This window comes from Morchella importuna, assembly GCF_003444635.1.
Source record: "Morchella importuna strain M04M26 chromosome Unknown Morimp01GS041, whole genome shotgun sequence".
Lineage (NCBI taxonomy): Eukaryota > Fungi > Ascomycota > Pezizomycetes > Pezizales > Morchellaceae > Morchella > Morchella importuna.
Genome location: NW_025763438.1, coordinates 57,331 through 80,262, shown reverse-complemented (window position 1 = coordinate 80,262; position 22,932 = coordinate 57,331). Strand labels below are relative to the sequence as shown.

Here is a 22,932-nt window from a genome sequence, read left to right as displayed (position 1 = left end):
GATAACCCCTGGCGAACCCAGGCTGGAGGAAGCCCAGAGGGACCACTTCTAACCGGTGTCTGGGAGTAGTAGTCATCGTCTCCTATAGGTTGTCGGGGGGCCTAGCTACGCCACCCGCCAAAGGGCTTGATGGAGCTCTTTGAGGAGGGAGAGGTGAGCCTCCAATGGCCAATGGCATCATCAGGGGAAGAGTTCCCTGCCTGATAGACCTGACTGGAAACGCTGCAAAGGGGTTTACCCTTAGGTGGAAGGTTCTCAGGGCCGCTCTGGACGAGGCCCTGGAGTTATGCGGAGGTGCGGGGTTGGGAACAGGTGCTGGTGTCGGCATCCTGGTGATGGAGAGCCTTCCTTCGTTAATGGCTCTCTGGATTTCTTACAGAAAGTTGGGAGGCATGGCCAGGCTCGTCCACTTAATGTCCTCCATGTCATCCATTCCTAAGTCGTCTCTCTGGGCTTAATTTTGGAGTTGTGCCTGGACTGAGGAGACTTGGTCCCACATGTAGCCAAAGGCATCCGTGAGCAGGAATGCCTCCGCTTCTTGTCCTTCTTGCACCAAGGCTAGCGCATTGCCGGCCTTGATGACTCCCTGTTGCAGTCTTTGCTTGAGGTAGCGCTGCAACTCCGCAAAGAAGTCCTGTAGGGTGACTTCATCGGTATCTTGCCAGGTGGGCTCATATCTGGGGATGTAGGACTGGAGCGCCGTCCTGGGCTTGTGGATCAACTGTGTCTGGCCCTCTTGCAATTCTAAGGCTGCCGGTTGCCATTCACTCTGAAGAGGCACTTGGGGAGCCGGGAGGGCGGACATGTTGTAAGAGGAAAGAATAGTCTGAAGGTGATTTGAGCACTAAAGATCATCTGTAACAGGGGCAGCCTCTTCTATGTATCGCTAGAATCCAATAGAAAAGATGTGGCCGTACAAGATAGAAATCAGGTGCAGATTTATTCAAAGATACTATCGCTAGAACTCAATAATCTTTAAGGGCTCTGCTACCGATAAATATGGAGGATGTCAGGACACTTGGGCGGGAATGATCCTGAGTACTTATACTCCAAAGGATTCTATTCTCTGCTCCTACTTCCTTACTAAGTTCCGGTGCTGCCTTCAAGTGGAAGGGAAGCACTACCACCGCTACTCCGCTTCTCTATAAGCGTTAGCGGGTGCTTCCTGTTCCGAAGGCAACCACCCTTAGTCAAAGCCTTTGTAACACCTGCAGTCTTGGTTGTCGCACAACCGGGACCTGCATGAATGAGCTACCACTCAGGCGTAAGTTTAATCATTGCTGTAGAGCTTTTCGCTTATTGTAGACTTCTCAGGCATAGCCCCTTCCACTACCGGCGGACTTCTAATGCTCGGAGGATGTAGAGGATCGCCGAGCACTCAGAGCTTCCCTCTGGCTGGCCTTCTAATCATTGGCGAGGCATAGACTCGTCAGTCATTGCTCCCATGAGTAGATCCTCTTCCTAGCGCTCAGAATGTAGTTACTCTGACAGCTGGTAGCTAACCACACTGCCGGTACTTGCATGTCACTGTGCAACTGACTTCTAACAATAACTCTCAGCATGTAACCGGGCCCTGTGTGTACTCATACACCAGACAGTTGAAATGGCTCCGTTACACCAGTCACGTATAGATTTTATACAGGTAGGCAAGCGACAATTTATATTCAATTTAGAAAATGAGGCATAACGACAAAATCGGCGACGGACTCTGGTCTTTAGCTGTGGCAAGCAGTGGAGATTTCTGACGTGGGTCATTAGTAGCAGTGTGTATTTAGCAATGTGTACTTAGACTTAGATTTCTGACGGGGGTCGTTAGCAGTGTCTATTTGAAGAGAATGATTGTTAGACTAAGATTTCTGACAGGCGCGTTGGTAGCAGTGTGTATTTAGACAGAATGGACTTAAATATCTGACAAAAGATTCAATTTTGAAAGGTCGTGAAGACGAGGACATTTGGCAATAAGAGTAGCAGAGGATGGTGTAGTTAAAAGACGACCTGTCTGGGTCGAGCGATGCGTTTCTTAATTGGAGCTGTCAAATGACCATGTTTTGTAGTCAAAGAATGAGTGGCAAAAACGGATCGGACAGGAGACAAGGTTTTGTGAGCAATGGACGAGGTTTTGGGCGTTGAAGACGAATTTGGACATCTGGGCAAGCAGATTCATCCTGGCAAAACCCGTTTTTTGCTGATGGGTCCTTTTGAGTATAAGTACTTGGGACCCTTCCCATCCAACTCTCAGATTTCTCCAGTCTTCATTTGAGCTATCAAGTATTTCTACTTGGTAGCAGAGCCCTTACAGATTCTTGAGTTCTATGCGAAAGAATCTTTGAATAATCTAAACCTGATTTCTATCTTGCACAGCTGCATCTTTCTATCGGATTCTAGCGATACGTGGAAAGACTGCCACAGTTACAGGAATGGGTGAGAGGCCGTTAGGGCGGGCAGTAGTGAGAAACGTGAGTTGGTGTTGGAAGCGGTGGAGTTTTCGGCAGTACTATCCTGGCTCTCTGTGATTTGAATATTTGTTTGGTCAGGACTTCGATTATGTGTTTAAGGGATTCGTTCTGCAGTGCCTGGGAGGTTATCTCTTGGCTTGCTTTTACACTGCATTTGGTTTATTCAGTGGTGTGTTTGAGTGTTTGGATTGCTACGGTGAGAGCATTTCGGACAACTCATGATATGTAGTTGAGGTCCATTATTGGGTGGGTTTCCTGGGGGACAATACTAGGGTGGATGTTGTTGTATCTGGATGCCTAGGTTTTGTTGTAGTGGGTATATTCAGCAAAGATGGAGAAAGGGTCGTTGCTGAGTTGGGTTTGTTCAATTGTGTTGGAAGGAGTGGGTTGGGTAGGTTCAATGGTTTGGGTTTCGGCAAAATGGGGGACCGGGAGTTCCTGGTTATAACGGAGCCATTTCAACTGTCTGGTGTATGAGTACACACAGGGCCCGGTTACATGCTGAGAGTTATTGTTAGAAGCCAGTTGCACAGTGACATGCAAGTACCGGCAGTGTGGTTAGCTGTCAGAGTAACTACATTCTGAGCGCTAGGAAGAGGATCTACTCATGGGAGCAATGACTGACGAGTCTGTGCCTCGCCAATGATTAGAAGCCCAGCCAGAGTGAAGCTCTGAGTGCTCGGCGATCCTCTACACCCTCTGAGCATTGGAAGTCCTCCGGTAGCGGAAGGTACTATGCCTGGGAAGTCTACAATAAGCGAAAAGCTCTACAGCAATGATTAAGCTTACACCTGAGCGGCAGCTCATTCATGCAGGCCCCAGTTGTGTGGCAACCAAGGCTGCAGGTGTTACAAAGGCTTTGACTAAAGGTAGTTGCCTTCGGAACCGGAAGCACTCGCTGGCGCTTAGAGAGAAGCGGGGTAGCGATGGTACTACTTCCCTTCCGCCAGAAGGTTGCACCGGAACTTAGTAAGGAAGTAGGAGCAGAGAATAGAGTCCTTTGAAGTATAAGTACTCAGGATCATTCCCGCCCTACTGTCCAGATCCTCATCTTCATCTCCTATTGACCGGTAGCAGAGCCCCTTAAAGATTTTTGAGTTCTAAGCGTTAGTATCTTTGAATAAATCTGCACCCGATTTCTATCTTGCACGGCCGCATCTATTCTATTGGATTCTAGCGATACATAGAAGAAGCTGCCCCCGTTACACTGGTGTGGGAGTCTCCATGACCCAGGAACTGTGGGAGGCTTGTTGGAACATCAGCAAACCCGTAACCTCCGCCAGACGCTCTGGACGCTCCAGGCGCACTGGGCGCTCGGTAGACAAACTGCCTCTCCAGAGAAGCAAGGCACGTTCCTGGCGCCTCCTGGCGCATAGCGTTCCGCTTTGGCGAGCACCAGTTTACCCTGCGCGCCCAGGCGCGCACTAGTGCAGCTAGTGCGTCCCGAGAGCAATACGCTCACCCTGACGGGGTGAGCTCGCGCCTGACGCTATCGAGGAGGTGTACTCCTTCCCGGACGCTCTCGCGACGGAATGCTTTTACTCCTGATGCTATCCCGACAGAATGCTCTCTCGCCTGACGCTATCCCGACTAAAGGCTCTCTTGCGTGACTCTCTCCCGACGGAATGCTCTCTCGCCTGACGCTCACGCGACGGAATGCTCTCTCGCCTGAGACTACTACCTATCTCCTGGGCGCTCCTGGAGCTCTCTGACGACTCCTGGGCATATCGCTAATGTTTCTGGAGCACTCCCGACTGCTCCCGCGACGCCCGACGCACCGCATTTTACCTTTCAGCGCCCTGTTTTTATCAGGCATATTACTGTTTGCTTTAGTAGGCACTGCTTTGCAGAGCATCCAGAACCGTAATTCTATTACTAAATACTAACACTACAAACGTCTAGAAATCGCCAATCGGATATAATACAGGTTTATAGGTATCTCCCCAAAGCACTCGCCGCTGCTCTCCAAAGCACTCGCCGGTGCGCTATAGATCATCTTCCTCCTCGCCTTCCTCGCGATCCTCCTCTTCATCCCTCCCCTCGCCTTCATCTTCCGCTTCAATGCCCCGAAGTTGAGCGTGAACCACCTCTTCCTGGCCGTTACCGTTGTCGGAACCAGAGATATCCCCTGGAGCACTCGGGGGTGCTCTTCGAGCATTCCGGAATGCTGCAAGATCCGCCGCTAACGCTTCATCGTCCTCGCTGAATCCATCTTCGGGTATCACCTCGATAGTGATGCCCTTCTTCTCTCGGATCTATCAAGGTTAGCCTCCGTATTTAGAAAAGCACCCCACCATTGTAGCATCCATCCTTATAGCACACCTTTTCCCGGAGGTTATCCTTAATCACCTCCAACGTTGCCTCCTGGTTCTGCCTACTCCTCCCCTTCCATGTGTTGCTCATCCTGTTGAACGTTTCTACTCGTATTCAATGTCAGCGTGGAGATACACTATAGCCCTGGGAGCGCCCGTCACTGCTCTCAAAGCACTCGCTATAGCTGTAAGGGGATGTGAGAGGATCGGGGATGCTTACTAACAACACTCTCATTCTGTGACTGGAAATGGCCAGGCTCCACGGACGTTCCGGCTGACCATGCCCGAATGCCATGCCAAATAGCAGTCGATATCAGGCAAATAAAGGTAGGGGTAATCCGCTCAAGGAACTCGGGGTCTTTTACCCCTCGCATCCTGACCCCATCAAAGTATTTATAGTACAATATGTCGATAATCTCTGGTGCAAGAAACCGTAGACGGTAGGTCTAGTATCTGTTAGCAGCGTTCGCGAGTGCTCTCCAAGCATTCCGGGTGTCCGGGTGCTCTCCGAGCATTAACACCCGAGTGCTCTATTAGCACCCCCGGATGCTCTCTGGGGATTGATCATACCTCATAATGCTGCGCAGGACTCAAGAAGCGATCATTCTTCAAAAGATACTCTACTTGAGCAGCCTTCGCCTCAGGACTCGAGAGCTTTCCAAGCCCATAGATGGTCGAATCCGCCAGGCGCCCTTTAACCTCGTGCATCAAGTGCGAACGCACTCGGGAGTGTAGACTTCTGACCTATCGTTGTCAATTATGCTTCCAGAGCACTCGTCAACGTTTCAAGAGCATTCACCTGTTTGATAACAACCTCGTCGAGATCTACCGTACATCCCACCCTGCGACTGGCAGCTGCCCACATGTTTACTACCAGGACCGAAAGCCTCGCTGCAGGTGGAAAAGGCTCATGTAGAAGAGTGTGGTCCCCGATTAGCGTGCTGCACTCCTTCTCAATCCTCTGGGCTTGCATTGAGAGAACATTTGCACTCCTCGAGCTAGGTAATAGGGATCTCTGTGATAGGTTGCTCGCATGAATGTTAACTGTGCTCTCAAAGCGGTCGTCAGTGCTATCGGGAATACTACTAACCTCGCTTTCTGCTATAGGAGCATTTCCTTCCCTAATTGACGACGAAAGCTGTGCAATATCGTAGACTCTTGGTTGCGCTTCTGGTAAATATACCTGAGGGCTTGAGGGAATCCGGGGACTGCTCATAGAGCTCTCGCCAACGCCCTCAAGAGGCGGGGAGGCACGATAAGGGCGGTAAATGGGTGAAGAATCGCCGTACCTCGAACGAATCGATGAAAGATCGATGTGCCGTGAAGAAGAGCTGTAGTCAATATCGCGAGAATAAACAGGTATAGAAGAAGGCATGGGCTGTGAGGATATCGGATTTGCTCTCTGAGATACCGAGAATGCTCCCTGAGATGCCGGGGATGATCTTTGAGATGCTTCCTGGCTGGGTGCCGGAGTGGGTTTGTAGGATGCGGTGGGCGCCCACTGGGATGCGTTCTGTCTGGGTGCCGAAGTGGGAGCTGCTCTCCGTACTACATTTGCACCCGGACGTGCTCCCCTCTGAAACGTTAGCGTTTTGACCTTAACATTAATGAGTGGGATGGAGTCGAACCTGTACCACATCCACCAACACGTCGGAGGAAGCAATAACCTCCGCTACCGCTCCGGTTGGTCTCCTCCGAGCATTGCCCAGTGCTCTGGCAGTAGTCGGCTGTACTGTACGAGGCCTCTTCCCCGTACTCTGGGATCTCTGCTGGGTGGAAGCTTGAGATTCTTCTTCCACGTCATCCAGATTCTCTTCAGAGCTCTCCTGGGCGTTCTCTGAGGAGTCGTCGTACTCCGAGTGGCTGGTATCGGCGGTTTCCTCCACCTCTTGCACTTCAACGCTGCCAATATTGCCATCGGGGAGATGGAATTCTACCCTTCTAGGGCTGCTTCTTCCAGTCGATGTGTCGGTAGAACGGAGAAGCCCTTTACGCGCTATTGGGGCGGTGGTCGACTGACTGCTCCGAGTTCTGGTCGATTGACTACTCCGAGTGTTAGTTGACAGTGCGGTCAATGCTCGGAATGGTATTTCAGACCCGTCAGTCTGTGAATCATCATGCTCTTCGGGTGGTACTGGGAGTCGTGGTCGCTTTGTGGAAAGAGGTGTAGAACCTGCGGATCGCTTGTTGAGAGGCATTCTGCTTGCTGGCAGGAGTATCCAATGTGCTCTAGGAGCATTCTTCTGCGTGTTTTGATTAGAAATCAACGCTTGGCGACAGAGTTTTCGTCGCCAAGCGAGAAGAATTTTCACCGCTAACCTCCTATGGTATCGATCCGCTCCACCGCATCCCGGTCCGCTCACCCGCATCCGAGTCATTTCTAATCACTCGTTTTACTGCACTTTCTAAAGCGATAACGAGTGCTCTGAGAGCAATGTAGAAGTTTGAGCCGATTGCAATTCAATTAAGAAAAATAGAAGAACGTAATCAAATCTAATCTAATCTAATCTAATATAAGAAAATATAAAACGATGAAACCCATCTATTCATATAAAGAGATCTAGACATCAAATAGCACCGAACCAAATCCCAGGAGCACTGGCCAGTGCTCAGAAAACAAGACATACCGCTATTCAGAGGTAAGCGATCGTTGAGCAGAAAGAGAGACGAGAGATTATACCAAAGAAGAGTAATGATGCCAATAGCACTCGCAAGTGCTCAGAAAACAATACAAACCCCTATCCAGAGGTAAGCATTCGTTGAGCAGAAAGACAGACGCGAGATTATACCAAAGAAAACTAATGATGCCCGCCATCACCACCACCGCCGCCACCACCACCACCACCACCACCGCCCGAGGTCCGCCGGAGAGGATTACCACCGCCCGATCCGCCCGGAGGAGGATCCACCACCACCGCCACCGCCTCCACCACCACCACCGCCTCCACCACCACCACCGCCTCCACCACCACCACCGCCTCCACCACCACCACCGCCTCCACCACCGCCTCCACCACCAGCAGCCGCGAGTGCGTCAGCAGCTCTCTTGGCTGCTATCCCGGCAGGCGTCCAGATTACTCCCTGTACAAAGTTCGGGTCAGCAACCCCAACACCCAAAGGATATTTCCTCAGGTATTTGGGGTCTAAGTCGTCGATAGCATCCTGCTGTCTATCTCGACGTCTAACAAGAGTCTGGATTAGCCTTTGATTACTGGCATCAGTTCTGGGTAAATATACCCTCAGTCCTTTAGCATTGATGCGGTGGCTTCCCTCCTCGTAATCAGAGTCCTCTGCAGGAATATCGATCATGGTATAATCGTCTTCTTCGATATGAGGGAATGCCCGGTTCAGCGGGGGTGATTCAGCGCCACCCAAATTAGCACCCGCGCCTGCTCTGTGGAGCACCGCCAGTATTCTCCTAGGCCTGCCAACGCTATTCTTCAACCAACCTTCGACCTCTTCCGAATCAGTGATTTGGACCTCCATTGGCCGAACAGGTGGATTGGATGCCGGTGGAACGTTATCCAGTGCTCCCCAGATACTCCTGATTGCTCTGCCGGGTGCGGTGTGCTTCAGGATCAAATTGCAGAGCTCTGGAAACGTTATCTTTGTCAGAATTCCAATGAACGAAGGCTCATTTTGTGGATCGTTCCAGTCATAGGTAGGAGGCAGGACAACGTTGAAGAATGCTCCTAGAGAATCGGGGTCTACCACCGTGACCATTATGGAAGGTCTATCGAGATCTGCGGACACTGGATCCTGTTTACGCTTCCTAGAGCGTTGGGCGGGCTGTCCACCGTCGTCATCATCATCACTATCGCCGGCAGCTTCTCTGTACTCTCGATTTCCCTGCCCTCTCGATAGCTTTTCCTTCTGTCCAACATCACCAATCAGCCACTTCAAAGCGTCCGCGAGTGCTCTACGGGCTTCGGAATCGACTCCTGTCCAAATAGGCATGAAAGCGCGGAGGGAGCGTAAGTTCATCAAATACAGGCATAGAGCATCGAACGCTGCTGCCCCGGAAACGCTTTTATTAAGCCAACCGACGTTCTGCATCTGCGCTTTGAGGCTGTTGCGGATGTTAGTGTACACTTTAGGTAGGTTGAGCAAACCTAAAGTCATTTTTGCTTTATTCGCCTGAGTCATTCTGAATTGACCTTGAGCGGTGGGAGATGCTTCCGGAGCACTCGTGTATGCTACCTGAGCACTCGGGGTGTTTCTGGGGCACGGGCTCTGCTGCTTCATCTCTGCTCTACCGGTGAAGGAGTGTCTAATGCTCTGGAGGGGCCAGCAACTGAACTCTGTATTGGTAGCCGGCGAGGGGGTCGGGTTGCTGTCTTTGGTGCTCTCTGTGAAGCACTGACGGTTGCTGCTGGAGCAGTGGAACGAACTGGAAGCACGGCTCTACGGACAGGGGCTGGTGGTGGTGGCGGTGAGCTGCCGAGTTCTGGGGAATCACTGGGGACTCGTAAAAGTGCCCGTCTTCTTCTTCTTCGGGGTGCCGGGCTTGCTGCCGGGCTTGCTGCTGGGCTTGCTGCTGGGCTTGCTGATGGCCTGCTGGGCTGCTGCTGGCTGGCGTGGGGGCCTGCTGCTGGGCGTGCTGCTTGGCGCTTTGCTGAGTGTGTTGCTGGGCCTGCTGCTGAGCCTTCGCCGTTGGAGTCAGAATCAGATTGCAATGATATCCACTGCTTTGGGAAGAGTCCTTCAGCGTTTTTAGGGCTCTGGCTGAGGGGGGCAACGCTAGGAGGCGCTTGCGAGTGCTGAGGGGGAGGTGGTGTGAGCTGCGGGGGACTTGAAAGCACTGGCGATGCTCCGAGGATGTCTCTGCTATCTCTTCCGGGATAGCCTTTAGAGTTTTCCGCGACTTTCGACGTGAGGAACGGGAAGATCTATGCTTCTTGTGTTTTCAGCGGGAGTGTTTGTAGCTACTACTGCTACTGCTGCTACTACTGCCACTATTATCAGTACTGGATTCGTCTGAATCTTGATCTCGATGGCGCCTCTTTCGACTTTTGTGAGGTTTTTCGATATTCTGTGAGCGCTTGGGAGTGCTCTGAGAGGAGTTTGGAGTCTATTGTAAATGTGTGATGAATATGGTTCAGAAAGCAATCGGGTTAAGGAAGATATACCATCTTATATATGATTGCAAAGTGTATAGCTTGAAAGCTTGAACTTGAACTTGAAACGAGACTTGAATGCGCTTTCAAGAGGTAATCTTGAAAGCTTAGATAGCAGAGCGCTTGAAGTGATAGGTAGTGCTGGACTTGAAATTCAAGATGGTTAGGAATATCTCACGAACTGGAAGGAGGAGAAGGGTGCTCTTATACCGAGTACAACCAGCTTTACCAGGCTCATCATCGTCCTTCCTAGAGCACCACCATATGCTATACGAGCACTCGAGATTGCTATAGGAGCACTCGAGGGTGCTGTACGAGCACCCTCGGTGCTCCTCCGTGCTGAATGTTTGCTCCCATACATGACGTAGATGAATGCCTACTATGACGTGACGTAGATGAATGCTCTAGGCGTACTCGAGGATACTCTGATGGTAGCATCGATAGTGGTGTCGGCAGCATTCCGGTGTTGGGTTGTTGTTTGTGTTCTTGTTGGTATCGGTGCTCTGTGTGCTAGGAAGCTGAGTCGGAGAGAATCTATCCTTTGAGATCGTAGTCGATATTGGTGTTGAATTTGGCGCTGAGAATAGTCTCTCGATCTGAATAGCATCCGCGAGTGCTCACAGAGAGTGTGCGAGTGCTCAGAGGGTAGAACGTAGCATCGCTGGCGGCCTGATTGTGGTGATTGTTGTTTCTTCCTGTTGTATTTGTGTTGGGGTTTGTGTTTGCATTATTCGGTTGGAGATGTATGACGTCAAAATCTGCCTCGCTATGGTGGAGGTGCAGCGCAAGGCTCACAATCATTTGGCGAGCGCTCTGTAGCGAGCACTCCGCATGGGGTGACAAATCGCTTGTAGAGCACTCTGCACAACCGCTTGGCAGTGAGAGCCTCATGTGGTGACTAATTGCTATTAGAGCACTCTGCACTGCAGGAAAGAGCCTCCTCAGCCTTGGCAGACTGCAAATTCTCGAATTCAATGAAATCGTCTTGCCCTTTTTGCAGCAAGAAGTACAGCTCCTCAGCCAACTTTGACAGACATCTTCGAACGAACCATCCTCTGGAAGCAGATGAATGGTTGGGAAACCAATATTCGCTCCTGGAGCACGATCAACCTGCGGAGACTCCCGACGACACTGATGAAAGCCCAGAGAGCATTCCCGACTGCTATTCAGACACGCATTACGCTTCGGAGTCGGATAGTTTTGACCAAGATTCCGGTAACAATTCGGACCTAGAATCTGAATCATATTTCGTGATGGAAGAGGCAGACGGCGATTTAAATGGACATAAGGCATCTACAACAGTTTATGAGGGTGCTGGGGAACCACTTTACCGCTCGGAGGACTACGACGAATGCTCACAGAGCCTTCTCCGATACCCATGGCACCCATTCAGGTCAGCATACGAGTTCAGAATGGCAAGGTATTTCGTACTGTCCAAAGCCTCCCAGGGAAACATCGACAGCTTCTTTCTACACGCTCCGCCAAGCAGTGACGAGTGCTCCTACAGCACTGGGCGAGGTTATATCAAGAGGCTGGAGGAAATGAACGACATATTGGGAAAGTCGAGCTGGAATCATTCGGAGGTGGATATTGGGGGGGAGAAGATCTCTTACTACTACCGGGATCCAATGGTAGTCGTCCGATATCTTTTGGGGCAACGTGCCTTCCGGGAGTCATTGGTGTACTCGCCGGTGGTGGAGCATAATGAATTCGGCGAGCGAATGTACGGGGAAATGCATACAGGAGATTGGTGGTGGGAGATACAGGTCCGTAGGCCTCGCCCTCTCAACTTGAACTCCGAGTACTCCAGGAGATGTCGCTAATGCTTTCTCGATAGAATACGTTACCGGAGGGGTCCACTGTCGTACCAATTATCTGCGCGTCGGATGGCACACATCTGACAAATTTTAGCGGGGACAAGAAAGCCTGGCCAATCTATCTTACCATCGGGAACATCAAGTCGTCGGTGCGCAACAAGCCCACAGGGCATTCATTCATTCTCCTAGGGCTTCTACCTGTGCCACCGAAGCTCGGGAAGAATACAACACTCGCTAACTCCGTTTTACGACGTCAGAGTCAAATGGCGCTGCACCGCGCTCTTGGGGAGATCTTTCAAAGCATTCGCGAGTGCTCTCAGGAGGGCGAGTTAATCAAATCGCCGATGGCTACGAACGACTATGCTTTCCGGTGCTCTCGGGCTGGATCGCTGACCAACCCGAGCATTCAAACTTGCAAAACATTAGCACTAGTGCTTGCCCAAGATGCGAGGTGGAGTTTCACAATCTTGGGAGCACTCGTCGAAGCTCTATGCGCAGTCACGAGGACTACAGGGAGAGAGTACAGCTATTTAGCGAGAATCCGGGCAACCTGGAACCGGTAGAATACCTTGTTGCGAGATCGGTCAAAACACTCTTCAATGCTTTCTGGGGTATACCGAGGGTTAATCCGTACGATCTCAATAAACCGGACATATTGCACAATATCTACCTGTGGATGTTGAAGCACATGATGGAGTGGATTCAGGGCTTCTTGAAGAAGCATCACCGATTGAAGGAGTTCGACAGCGCTTGGGCTTCGATTGCGCCTTACCCTGGGCTGGCAGTACCAAACAAAGCATATCGTTCTACCACCCAATGGCAAGGGAAAGAGATGCGCAATCTGGGGCGGGTCGTTCTTGGAGCACTCGCGGCTGCTCTGAGAAACCCGGGAGTGGCTGCCAGGAGCGACTTCGCAAAAGCGTTGAAATGTGTTCGAAGCCTAATAGACTTCCACTTAATGGCGCAATACGGGAGTCATACAACGAGCACACTGAACTATATGGAGAACTATCTCGAGGATTTCCATAAACACAAGGATATCTTTTTAGAATTCAGGGCGTACAAGAAGACGTTAAAGGATGCGAGAGATCGAACGAAAGCAGTAACTAGCTCCCAGAGCACCCAGCAACGCTCCCAGAGCACCCAACGAGGCTTGGAGGAGATCCGGGAGATTCGGGAAAGATCGCACTTCAACTACATCAAATTGCACGTCTTAATGCACTACCGGGAGCACGTTGAGCGCTTCGGGAGCATTCCTCAATACTCCACGGACGTCAGCGAGCTTGCCCATGTACGGCAGGTAAAAGAAGCTTACAGAGCGTCCAACAAGGTTGATGCTGCGACGCAGATACTGGACTATGGAGGGAGGCGATTGGCGTTAGAGATCCGAATTCTAAATCTGAAAGATATCGTCGGAGGTCCTGAGAGCACTGACGACATCCTCTGGAGCCATCGGGATAACCTCAAGGAGTTGCTCGACATTTTTGAAATCGAGGACCGCAGGAAAACGCCGAATGAACGCTCAATAGTAGAAAGCGGACTGCCCCTGAAGCGTCTTTGCAATCCCTCCTCGAAATCGGAAAGACTTTTCAACGTGGCAGATGGACTGCAAATGAGCCATATCACGCTGTATCGCCTGATAAAGGAGTATGCCGAGGATGCGGGATGCTCTCAGAGCTTTGCCCGAAGCTCTGAGAGCATTTTGGAGCGTCGGGTGGAGGTTTTCACATGTTTGCAGGTTCCGATACCAATATTCCAAAGACCTGACGTATACGAGGTTCACAAAATCAGGTGTACAGGAACATTATCTTTAGGAAGGGGAAAATAAGAAAGGATTGGGCATGGGTATCGGTAGGTTCCTCAGAGCAGTGGGGAGTGTTTCGGGGACGCTTACCAGGACGAGTGGAGGCTCTGTTCAAGGTACGGGATAGCACAGGGCGCGCACATAGACTATGTGTAGTTGAGCTGCTTGAGGCGAAGGATCGTGGTATCGCTGATAGCTCACATGGGCTGCTGAAAGTCTGTAGGAGGAGGAGGAAGAGGATGTGGGTCGTGAATATTCGGAGTATATTAGGAATGGCCCATTTGTTCGAGGTGGATGCTGGCAATTGGCTGGTAAATACAAGGATAGATTTGCGTACGTGGAATGAATTCAGTTGAATGCTGTAAAGCATTCCCGAGTGCTATGCAGTGATATGAGAGGATTACCGAGTGCTATCCAGTGATATGAGAGGAATACCGGGTGCTATTCAGTGAATGCTCTGAGGGCAGTGGCGAGTGCTCTACGAGTGGAATGTTAGACCCAATTGGACTCTCTAATTCAAAATTCGTGTCGTTCTGCTAAGCATGCGGATTGGAAGAGGGAGGTAAGTTTCGGCCGCTCAGTATCTGAGTCTGGCTATCCTGCAAGCTCGCCCCAGGAGGACGCGGTAGGCAGGCATTGGTCTTCCGACCAGTAAAGTCATCCTGCACCTTTTTCCAGTCCATGTTGCTGCTTAGGCATGGACATTGAGCTTTTCAGACGAGCCGTACCATGGCCTCAACCTCAAGGCTTATGCCTTTCACGAATCAACAGATGCATACACGTTCATCAAAGGTTTGGTAGCCATCTCCAGTATACACGACAGTGCTCGTATCAGTATTCCGCGACTGACCGTTCAGCGGCGTGAAGAATACCCACGTGAGATATTGTTTGAGAGACTGGCGATGCCTACCTTGCGTTTGAAGAAAGCGTATCGATTCATATGGGTCTAAGTAGGGGATGTCCCACCTTGAATAGTATTATCAAAGATGTTTTGGTAGCTCTACGAGCATTGGTCAGTGCTCTCCAGACGTGGGCTTAGCAGTGCCTGGAAAACCATGTTGACGAAGACTGTCTTGGCGTGAGCGATATGCTCCGGCGGTGTCTGGCGAGCAGCTCGGTGAGAATGCTCTCCTGGCGCAGATAGCACTGATGAGTGCTGTCAGGGCGCTGACGCTGTCTCCTGGCGACCCCCGACGCGTCCGTGATTCATTGCCAGTCACTGGGCGGAGACTCATTCGTTGATCGTTATCCAGACGCAGGAGGCATACCCCAGGCATGTCATGGCGGGGAGAGCATTGCCGGGTGCTCTTAGGACGTGCACCACATTGCCTGGACGTTCCTGACGCGTGAAGGTGCGCAATGCGCCTAGAGAAGATCGCGGAGAGAGCATTGCTGGTTGCTCTGGAGATGTAGGTGATATCGCTAGGAGCACTCTGTAGACAGCAGCATTAGCGAGCGTAAAAAAAAAGCTCATTAGGAGGACTATTCGGTACTGCTTGGAGCGAGTACTCTGTTTGGAGCGAGTGCTCTGCTTGGGCGAGTGCTCTGCTAGGAGCGAGTGCTTTGGCGGAGGGCTCTGCTTGTGGCAAGTGCTCTGCATGAAGCGAGTGCTCTGCTTGGAGCGAGTCTCTGGCGGAGTATATAGACGATTATGCGCCCTGGTGCTGCCAGAGAGGGAAAATAGTGCTCAGAAGGCGTCGGGCGGGGGAATGTATCGTCTGGCACGAGCATTATGCTCTGGCGACGCCTGGCGCGGGAGCTCTACCCTGGCGACGCCTGGCGTTCTTGGCACCCAGGGCGTAGGCTCTGCGCCCTGAGGAATCCCAGAGTTTGCTGATGAACATCACGGATATTCCCGATCGGTTTGGGATAGGGGAGTCTTGTGAGAGTGTTCTTTTCCTGCCTACAGTATTCAGAGGTTTGGATGGGTGGGAGGGGGTTGGCAAGACCAGGTTGTTGGTGTTTTGGCTACGGTCATGAAGTTTATTTTCGCTAAACGAGTTTTAGGAGTGGTGGGAGTTTACAATTCAGGGACTAGAGCGTGAATAACTTCAAATACGAGCAGATGTGCGATAAGATACCAATAGATTACGCGGTCTATTGACATACACTGGCAGGATCGTGTTCGAGTAAAAGTTTATCGGTTTTCCAATCCAAAAAGTATTGTTGTTCGAAAGTTTTGGCCTTGCAAGGGACAAAAGATATTACGTACCAAAAGAAAGAAAAAGAGAAAGAGAACAGAACTGTTGGTGAGTTCTCGGAGTCTTAATATATCAAAAGAAACACCAACGATGACAAATCCAAAGTGATTCATACCTTCACGACCAACAGAACCCTATGGAAACCAATTGAACCTGCTGACTAATCTAGCTCTTCGTAACCCAGTGTGTTAACCAATCGATACATGAAAGTCGCCTTCGCTTCATCACTAAAGCGTAGCGGATGATCTGTTCTTTGATTTGATTTTTTCCACTTGCCCCCTATAGGTACTCCAGCCCAAAAGGAGTCCCCTCCGGAGGTTTGACGCCCTGGGGGTTATTACTGGAGCCGAAAACATGTTTTTTAAGTAAAGAAATCGCAACTCCGGTGCGGATCGCATACTGCTCACACCGGGCCTTGACAAGCCGAACAGGAGTCAATAGTAGTTAGTATAACTGATTTCATATGTGTAAAGGGTACTGGTAGTGTCTTCTAACCTTCTCGAACACTTTGTAGCTCCCTCGTAACTCCTCATAGCGTTTTGGGAGTGCTTCAAGTTGGCGTGCCCATAACAGTTTCTATCTCTCTGGTGGTTATTTGAACTTGAACCCTGATCTCTGCAAAGTGTACTCTCATAGTTTGGGACGCACCCTCCCATACCACATGCATTCATATATTAGACAGTTGAAATGACTCTGTTACACTGGTGCAAATCCTTTTCACGAATATCACTGTGAAGCTGGCCTGTGAGAATAATTTTCAGTATGTAACAGCTTATATGCGTCCTCATATATCATCCAGTTAGATAGGCTCTGTTATACCAGATTACAATTGAGAGCTATTGCCTCAAGTGAGATGTATTATCCCTTCGTCTGTCGATGCTGCCCACCCTATATTAGAGAAATTAAATATTTTATGGAGATCTGTTGCTTGATAAGCGAGATAACGAGATCTGTTTGTAAAGCCACACCAGATTTGCTTTTTCTTGGGTGGGCAGCATTTTCCGACAGACGAAGGGATAAGAAATTGTTTTACTCAAACACTATTTTAACCGCCAATTCCGCACATTTCTGCAATTTGGACAAATATTTTCCAACAATACTTGGTATGTTAGGTAACCTTAAAATCAAATGGCGGCTCACGTTGCTATCAAGGCTAAAAGGTCGGGCTTCTTCTTCCTTTCTTTTTTTTTTTTACGGGGCTTATGTTGAAGGGCGTGGGATGTATTCTAAACCGTCCCAAGTCTGAAATTTTCGTTCTCTGCACTATTTCTATCCCTTATGCTGTTAAAGCTACTAACTTTGCCAAGTATCATGTGGCTTGCGTGCGAGGCTCGCCTGATCTTACCATGTCTTATGTTGACAGCGTCTAAGTAACAGCTTAAGGGATGAGCCCATCTGCCCTATTTCTGAGCTATTGTATATATCACGGCTGTTTGTAGGAGCTCTCAAAATTCTTGACTGTAACCATGGTAAAGGATCAAGGGCATTGATTGACACAAAGGCAACAAGCCAGAAACATTTACCGAGACGAACAAAGCTATTAAGACGTGAACCTCTTCTATTCCTCTACTCTACTCTATCAAAATAACACCCGCAATTCTGAAACCTACATAGAGTCTGCATATTGATGTTCTTCTTGACGCCCCGAGTATAAAAACTAAAAAGCCATTCCCCTTCACTTCACGAATGCTCTTAGTTGCCGAACAAGGATATCCAAATGCCCAATGCGAATTAAAAGTACCTGGATATCTTGCAGCTTACATGTAGCTGTTTGTGACGTAACTGGACCCCTGTTCGTCAACTGGTGGTATTGGTCGAGTGACGGTGAATGACTATAATTAATATTCAAGTTGTGAGCAATCCTACGTATGAATTCCAACCATGGAACGCTATTTTTAAATTTCTCCTCCTACTATCCCTCTTGTGCCACTGTTTCTAGAAATGTAGGCGGTTGTTTCATTAGGATTTCAGACATCGAACAGTGAGACATGTTTTACGTTTGGAGGATAGAGCTGTCGCGGGGCGTACGCTCCTTGGGTTCTGGCATTGAGTCTAAAGAGTTTGCTCTCGCCTGGAAGGCAACTCCAAACAACTCATGGTTTAGAGATTTGTTGTCAATTTACATCTATCTGGTTTCGAAGCAAAAAATCTCGATATTGTACTTGACATTGTCCGCTGAGCTCAGACCAACATCTTCTAAGACTTCTGAGCCCTTCTGATACTCACCACGCGGAACCCCCAACACCGAAGATCCCCATGGCTATTGCCCTGGCTCCTGCAGACTTACCGTAACTACTTACTGATAACACTTATACTCTCATATTGCACTCTCAAACCCCTCTACTATTATTCCGCACCCCAATCCGGTGGCATGGCTTATGGATTCCAACATTGTCAACTTATCCAGAGGTTTGTGGGCGGTAACATAGTCTGTCAGTGGCGGGTGACACAAATGCCAGATGGTTATCCAGGGATCATTCGTAGTGTACGTGTTTCTACAATTCATGCCGTGGCTTCGTAGGACTCGATTAACCCGTTCGTCAAGTTGCCCTGGAGGAGCTCTCTCTACTCTAGATACAACGAGTCGTGGGCTATGAAGGAGACGGGAGCATCTCATTCATAGTGCTATGTGCCGGCTTCTGATTTCGTCATACATCATCACTCGACCTAGCTGCATGGGAGATCACCCATAAAAAAAAAAAAAAAGTGAGTAGAAAAAGTAAAAAAAAAAATACCAGATACCAAAATTTGAAGGAACACTATGCAGGTCTTTAGGGTTAGTACGTACTCTAAGCTGGGATATCACGGATATTTCTTTAGTATTGGATGAGAATTCAACTGATCAAAGCCTTACCAGGTACCGCCTGCATGCACGCCCTCCCCTGGTGTGTACTCTACATAAACTCCGTAAATGAGTAAAGTATGTAGTACACGGGTCTTTTCATTTCTTTTTCTGTTCCCAGCCTTTGGTACATTTAGTAGGGTTGGATTTTCAAACATAAAATTGTTGCGTATTTCGACGTGCCGCCGGCATGGTGGTCCGTTACCGCAAAACGTGTTACCATCTCTTGCAACCTTTATTACCTACAGAAACCAGAAAGCACTGCGTACATGTACCTATATCCTACTTGAGCACTCAACCTAAATGAGTTTTTCTCGATAACCGCATTTCAGAGCCTGCAGATTTACCATCTTCAGGCCCAGTTAACTCAGCCTTGAAAGGACATACGTACTTTAAATTTCGCTAACTATTACACACAGTAATAAATCACAACAATCGGTTCACCGTTAGCCATCATCTTTCACTCTCCCTAAGAGGCTCTTAGTCCACCGAACCGTATTTTAGACATGCGCAAGGTTCCAGTAGGTATGCTACTGTTATTTTTGCTTCTTTCCATGTCTTACGACAGTGTGTTTAATGAACGAGGGATTTATTTAGAATCATTGGTGAAAGACCGCCGAAGTCCGGTCATAACCTCGAAGGATGGGACAATTTGGCTGGCTCAGATGAAAATGTAACCAATAAAGTAACCTTACAATTTCAAAGAACAGTACACTACAATGAGGGGCACAGGTGGGGTAATATCCATTGGACATAGTGATCTACATTCGTTTATCTAGCCATGTACCTACCTACATACTCTACATACCTATACACATTCCTTGCATGGGCTACCAACAGCATTTGTAGGTTAATGCCCCACAACTTCTTATGCAGGGAAGAAAAACAAAGCTGGCAGCCGGAAACAAAAAGAAAAGAAAAGTATGTGGGGTAATCACCCTTATGGAAAAGAAACTGACGTGACTGTCATTTATCCCACAGAAATATAGACTGTAGTGAAGTGATTACACGTGCTCCACGTTACATGCCGGTAGAATTACATGGTGAGATAAGTTCCAGGTGGATATACATGTAAAGTGAGAGGTAGAATTATTATAGGAGCAGGGGTCTAAAAACAGGGTTTCTATGGCTGGCCAAGCCAATAGGACTCCTCCCATATTTCTATAATAATCTTACCGCAAGCTGTACTCGTGTTTTCACAGCGTTTGTGAACACAACCGGCATTACATACACACAAAAAATAGCCAAGACAACCTTTTTGTATGGCATGCAATAGCGGTGGTGTTCACAAACGCTATGAATAGACGAGTACATACGCTCTGTGGGAGGAACAGGGTCCTTATAGAAATATATTCTGACGCTCAAATTTTCCTTCATTCACGGAATCATTGAGGCCTAGCCAGTACGTGGTGCGCCGGATATCCATTTTCATATGCTTTTCGACCGTTTTTATGACGTCTGTGCCATCTTAATGGACAAAAGCCTAGTCCAGTACACACTCACAACAGATAACTGATAGTTTCACTACATTGCTTTTATTCACGGCGCAAATATCAATGGATGGATATTCAGGGCAGTCTGCATATGCAATGCAATTAATTCACATTGTTGTACTTTCATATGCATTCCGCCGCCTACTCTTCCTCTCCAAGCGTTGAGTGAAATACCGTAAGCCCGCCCTTTTGGCTATTTATTCGTGCTTCAGGCGGATGGCTTGGTAAAAATGAGAAACCACCAAGTACCGATACTTCAGTACGATTTAAAACCGCTCTGTGATACCTTAAATGGCGTGCTTATGATTACCGCTTGACAAGCTGAAGGATTGTGAGGTTTTTTTCACTACGGAACTCTTATTTTCTTCTTCTTTTAATTATTTCTTTGATTTTATGCAAGCGTTGTGTTTTCTCTGTCTTCAAAAACATCAAGGTTCGAGGGCATTCGGGGACATGGGCCTGTTTCAGTTGTTTGGTTTTTCGAGAGATTATTCCGTTTCCTTTTTTGCTCACCTTGTCAGGTCTTGGCACACTAGATACCAAGCTTTTGTTTTTCTTTCGAACCCAACTCCTCAGTCCATTTCAAGGCCAACTTTTGAGCGCCGCAAGCGCATTTTCCCAATGCAGGTTGATTGGTTGTCGTTTGGTAGATAATTACTTTGTTTCAAATGCAATCAAGAATATCCCTTTGGACAGTTGTAGGTACCAAGCGATACGTTACTCTCGCCCCCAACAGCTCACTGCTTAAATAAAAGTAACACACCTAATATCCTCTTGATTCGAAGATTTTGATATTGTAAGCGGCGACAGACACGAGGTTGACCTTGCAGTGCGGATGGGGTACCCGCAGTACATTGTGTACTCGATCGATCTGAATCTGAGAAGAAGATTGATTCTTACCTAATATTAATACACTTTGGGAAGGATCTAATAATCTCTTTGGGGAGAAAAGTGCTACTCGTGTGAGCAACCATTCTCCTCGGAAAGTGGGCCAATGATTGCAGGGTTAGGGGGTGTTCAGAGTTTCTAGCGTCCAGATGGAGGGGCGTTTGCGCTTGTGTTTTTATTTTTTATTTTTTCTCATGCGCTCAACAAGTTGCTATGTCTTAGCGACGGCACATTGCCTGTTCCCAAAGAGATCATCTCCTCATAACATGGGCATTGTTTTTTCTAGGCGTGAACCAAATTATGGGGAACCGAGGTTACTCAAACCAGAACGCTTCTCGAAGGGCTGGCGCTGGAAGGCCAACCATAGATAGATTACTGCTGTAATTCACCAATACTCTAGAACCAGGTCTAGCCTGCAATGGGATGATGGCGGGTATTGATAAGGGTGCAGATATGTGCGGGTTTTGATAGGCTGTTGAGAGACTGTAGATCCACCGTTTCCTCTTGTGTTCCCCCACCCTGCAGTATGATGTGTGGTGCTGTAACTGTGGACCCTCTGAAATACAGGATGATCTATGAGACTACATATGTAGGTATCGAGACCCATCCCTTGGGTAGCTTTTCTCATGGCGAGTGAGTTCGAATGATGTATTGAAATTCCCCCATTTGGATTACCCAAGGCTACCAAAGGTTGAATTGTCCGCCGTGCTCGCTCCCGGGGGCCGGATGAAAGCGCAGCGTGCTCTATCTTCTGGGGGGTTCCGATTTGCTTTTGTATCCTACTTACATGCAGTAATAGTCTCTACACTTCTTTTGAGACAGGGAAAGGGGATACATACCAAGAAGGTACCTCGTGATAGAGTGACCAGCTAGCGGTCTGAGAAATGCACTACTTCGCCAACTCCCTATCTTTCTGTATCTCGGGAGTTTTAACCCCGTATTCGAAATTTCTTTTTCTCGCTACTTGAATTTGTTCCCCGTAAGCAAGAGGTATAGGTAAGTGAGGTTACCTAGTGAGAGTAGGTGTAATGCTGTTTCCACCGCTGTATGTACATGTATCTAGGAGGATGCGATTAGCAGTAGTTAACTGAGAAGAGGGTGGAGGTGCTCGTCCCATCTTTCTACTCTGGATCATATTGAGTACCTTGCCAGCTATGCGGTCCCAATCGTCATGCTCTTGGTTCAGTTTGCTGTTTCTTATCTGTCCATGAGCATCTACTGCCCGTCAATCAAATCATACCCGTGGTGTTTCTCCATGCTCATCTTGGTTCCCCAACATGCTTCAATTCGCGGGTGATGCCCGGCCGCCAGGAATGACACAGTATAATTCACGCTAGCTGTCTACTTATTTTTCCCACACGACATGTTTGTTTGATTTACATAAGGACGTGGATTCCCCACCGTGTCTTCCACTCTCACCCCGCTTGTTCTGTTCATCATCCGTCAATATCTATCCACTTATCTTTCTCGCTTCTTTACCTACATCCCCAGCAATTTGTTGTTCATATCTTGTAAAAAAAACGCGTGACTCGCTCTCGAGTTGGACCCTGTTTTAATCCTTGAGACATCGACTTGTCACGAGTCATCCTTCTCTACCAGGTTAGCAGAAAGTTTCGAAACAAGCGTGTGCGCCCCAACATTTGGCTTGCTGCATGAAGTAGAAAGAGTGCACTGTACTCTATCCGCACACAGACGTTATCTATCTACAGTGCTGCCCACTTGCCGGTGTAGTGATTCCCTATCTATACCAATATCTATTCAGCCATCCATATTCCAGGCGGAGAGGCAAGAGGATAGGGCAGGAAAGACAGGCGAGACATTATTTATTATTACAGGGAGTCAAACAGTCAGACTGTCAGGCCTGTTATCCGTCATCAAATAGAAGGAAGAAACCCATTCCCGGTGTTTTAGACATACATACATAGGCATACAGCGCACCCTCTGCCTTACTCTTTGTGCGCCTAGCTCTGGCCCCCTCCAAGCCACCAGCCTCATACATCCA

At 48.7% G+C, this 22,932-nt stretch overlaps 4 protein-coding genes across 4 annotated transcripts; all 4 read right to left on the bottom strand.

The window, feature by feature from the left end:
* Positions 1–4,441: 4,441 nt before the first annotated feature.
* On the bottom strand, positions 4,442–5,142 carry LAJ45_10018 (uncharacterized protein; the record flags this gene model as incomplete). Its single annotated transcript, XM_046119549.1, has 3 exons — positions 4,442–4,711; positions 4,779–4,873; positions 4,989–5,142. The coding sequence occupies 3 exons, from the start codon at positions 5,140–5,142 to the stop codon at positions 4,442–4,444; spliced, it is 519 nt and encodes a 172-aa protein (XP_045967180.1).
* A 1,230-nt stretch (positions 5,143–6,372) lies between these two features.
* Positions 6,373–6,966, bottom strand: LAJ45_10017 (uncharacterized protein; the record flags this gene model as incomplete). Its single annotated transcript, XM_046119548.1, has 1 exon — positions 6,373–6,966. One exon carries the CDS (start codon positions 6,964–6,966, stop codon positions 6,373–6,375), a length of 594 nt encoding a protein of 197 aa, XP_045967179.1.
* Positions 6,967–7,642: 676 nt separating this feature from the next.
* On the bottom strand, positions 7,643–9,013 carry LAJ45_10016 (uncharacterized protein; the record flags this gene model as incomplete). Its single annotated transcript, XM_046119547.1, has 1 exon — positions 7,643–9,013. The coding sequence occupies one exon, from the start codon at positions 9,011–9,013 to the stop codon at positions 7,643–7,645; it is 1,371 nt and encodes a 456-aa protein (XP_045967178.1).
* A 6,973-nt stretch (positions 9,014–15,986) lies between these two features.
* LAJ45_10015 (uncharacterized protein) lies at positions 15,987–16,370 on the bottom strand (the record flags this gene model as incomplete). Its single annotated transcript, XM_046119546.1, has 3 exons — positions 15,987–16,121; positions 16,203–16,283; positions 16,356–16,370. The coding sequence occupies 3 exons, from the start codon at positions 16,368–16,370 to the stop codon at positions 15,987–15,989; spliced, it is 231 nt and encodes a 76-aa protein (XP_045967177.1).
* Between the last annotated feature and the right edge of the window lie 6,562 nt (positions 16,371–22,932).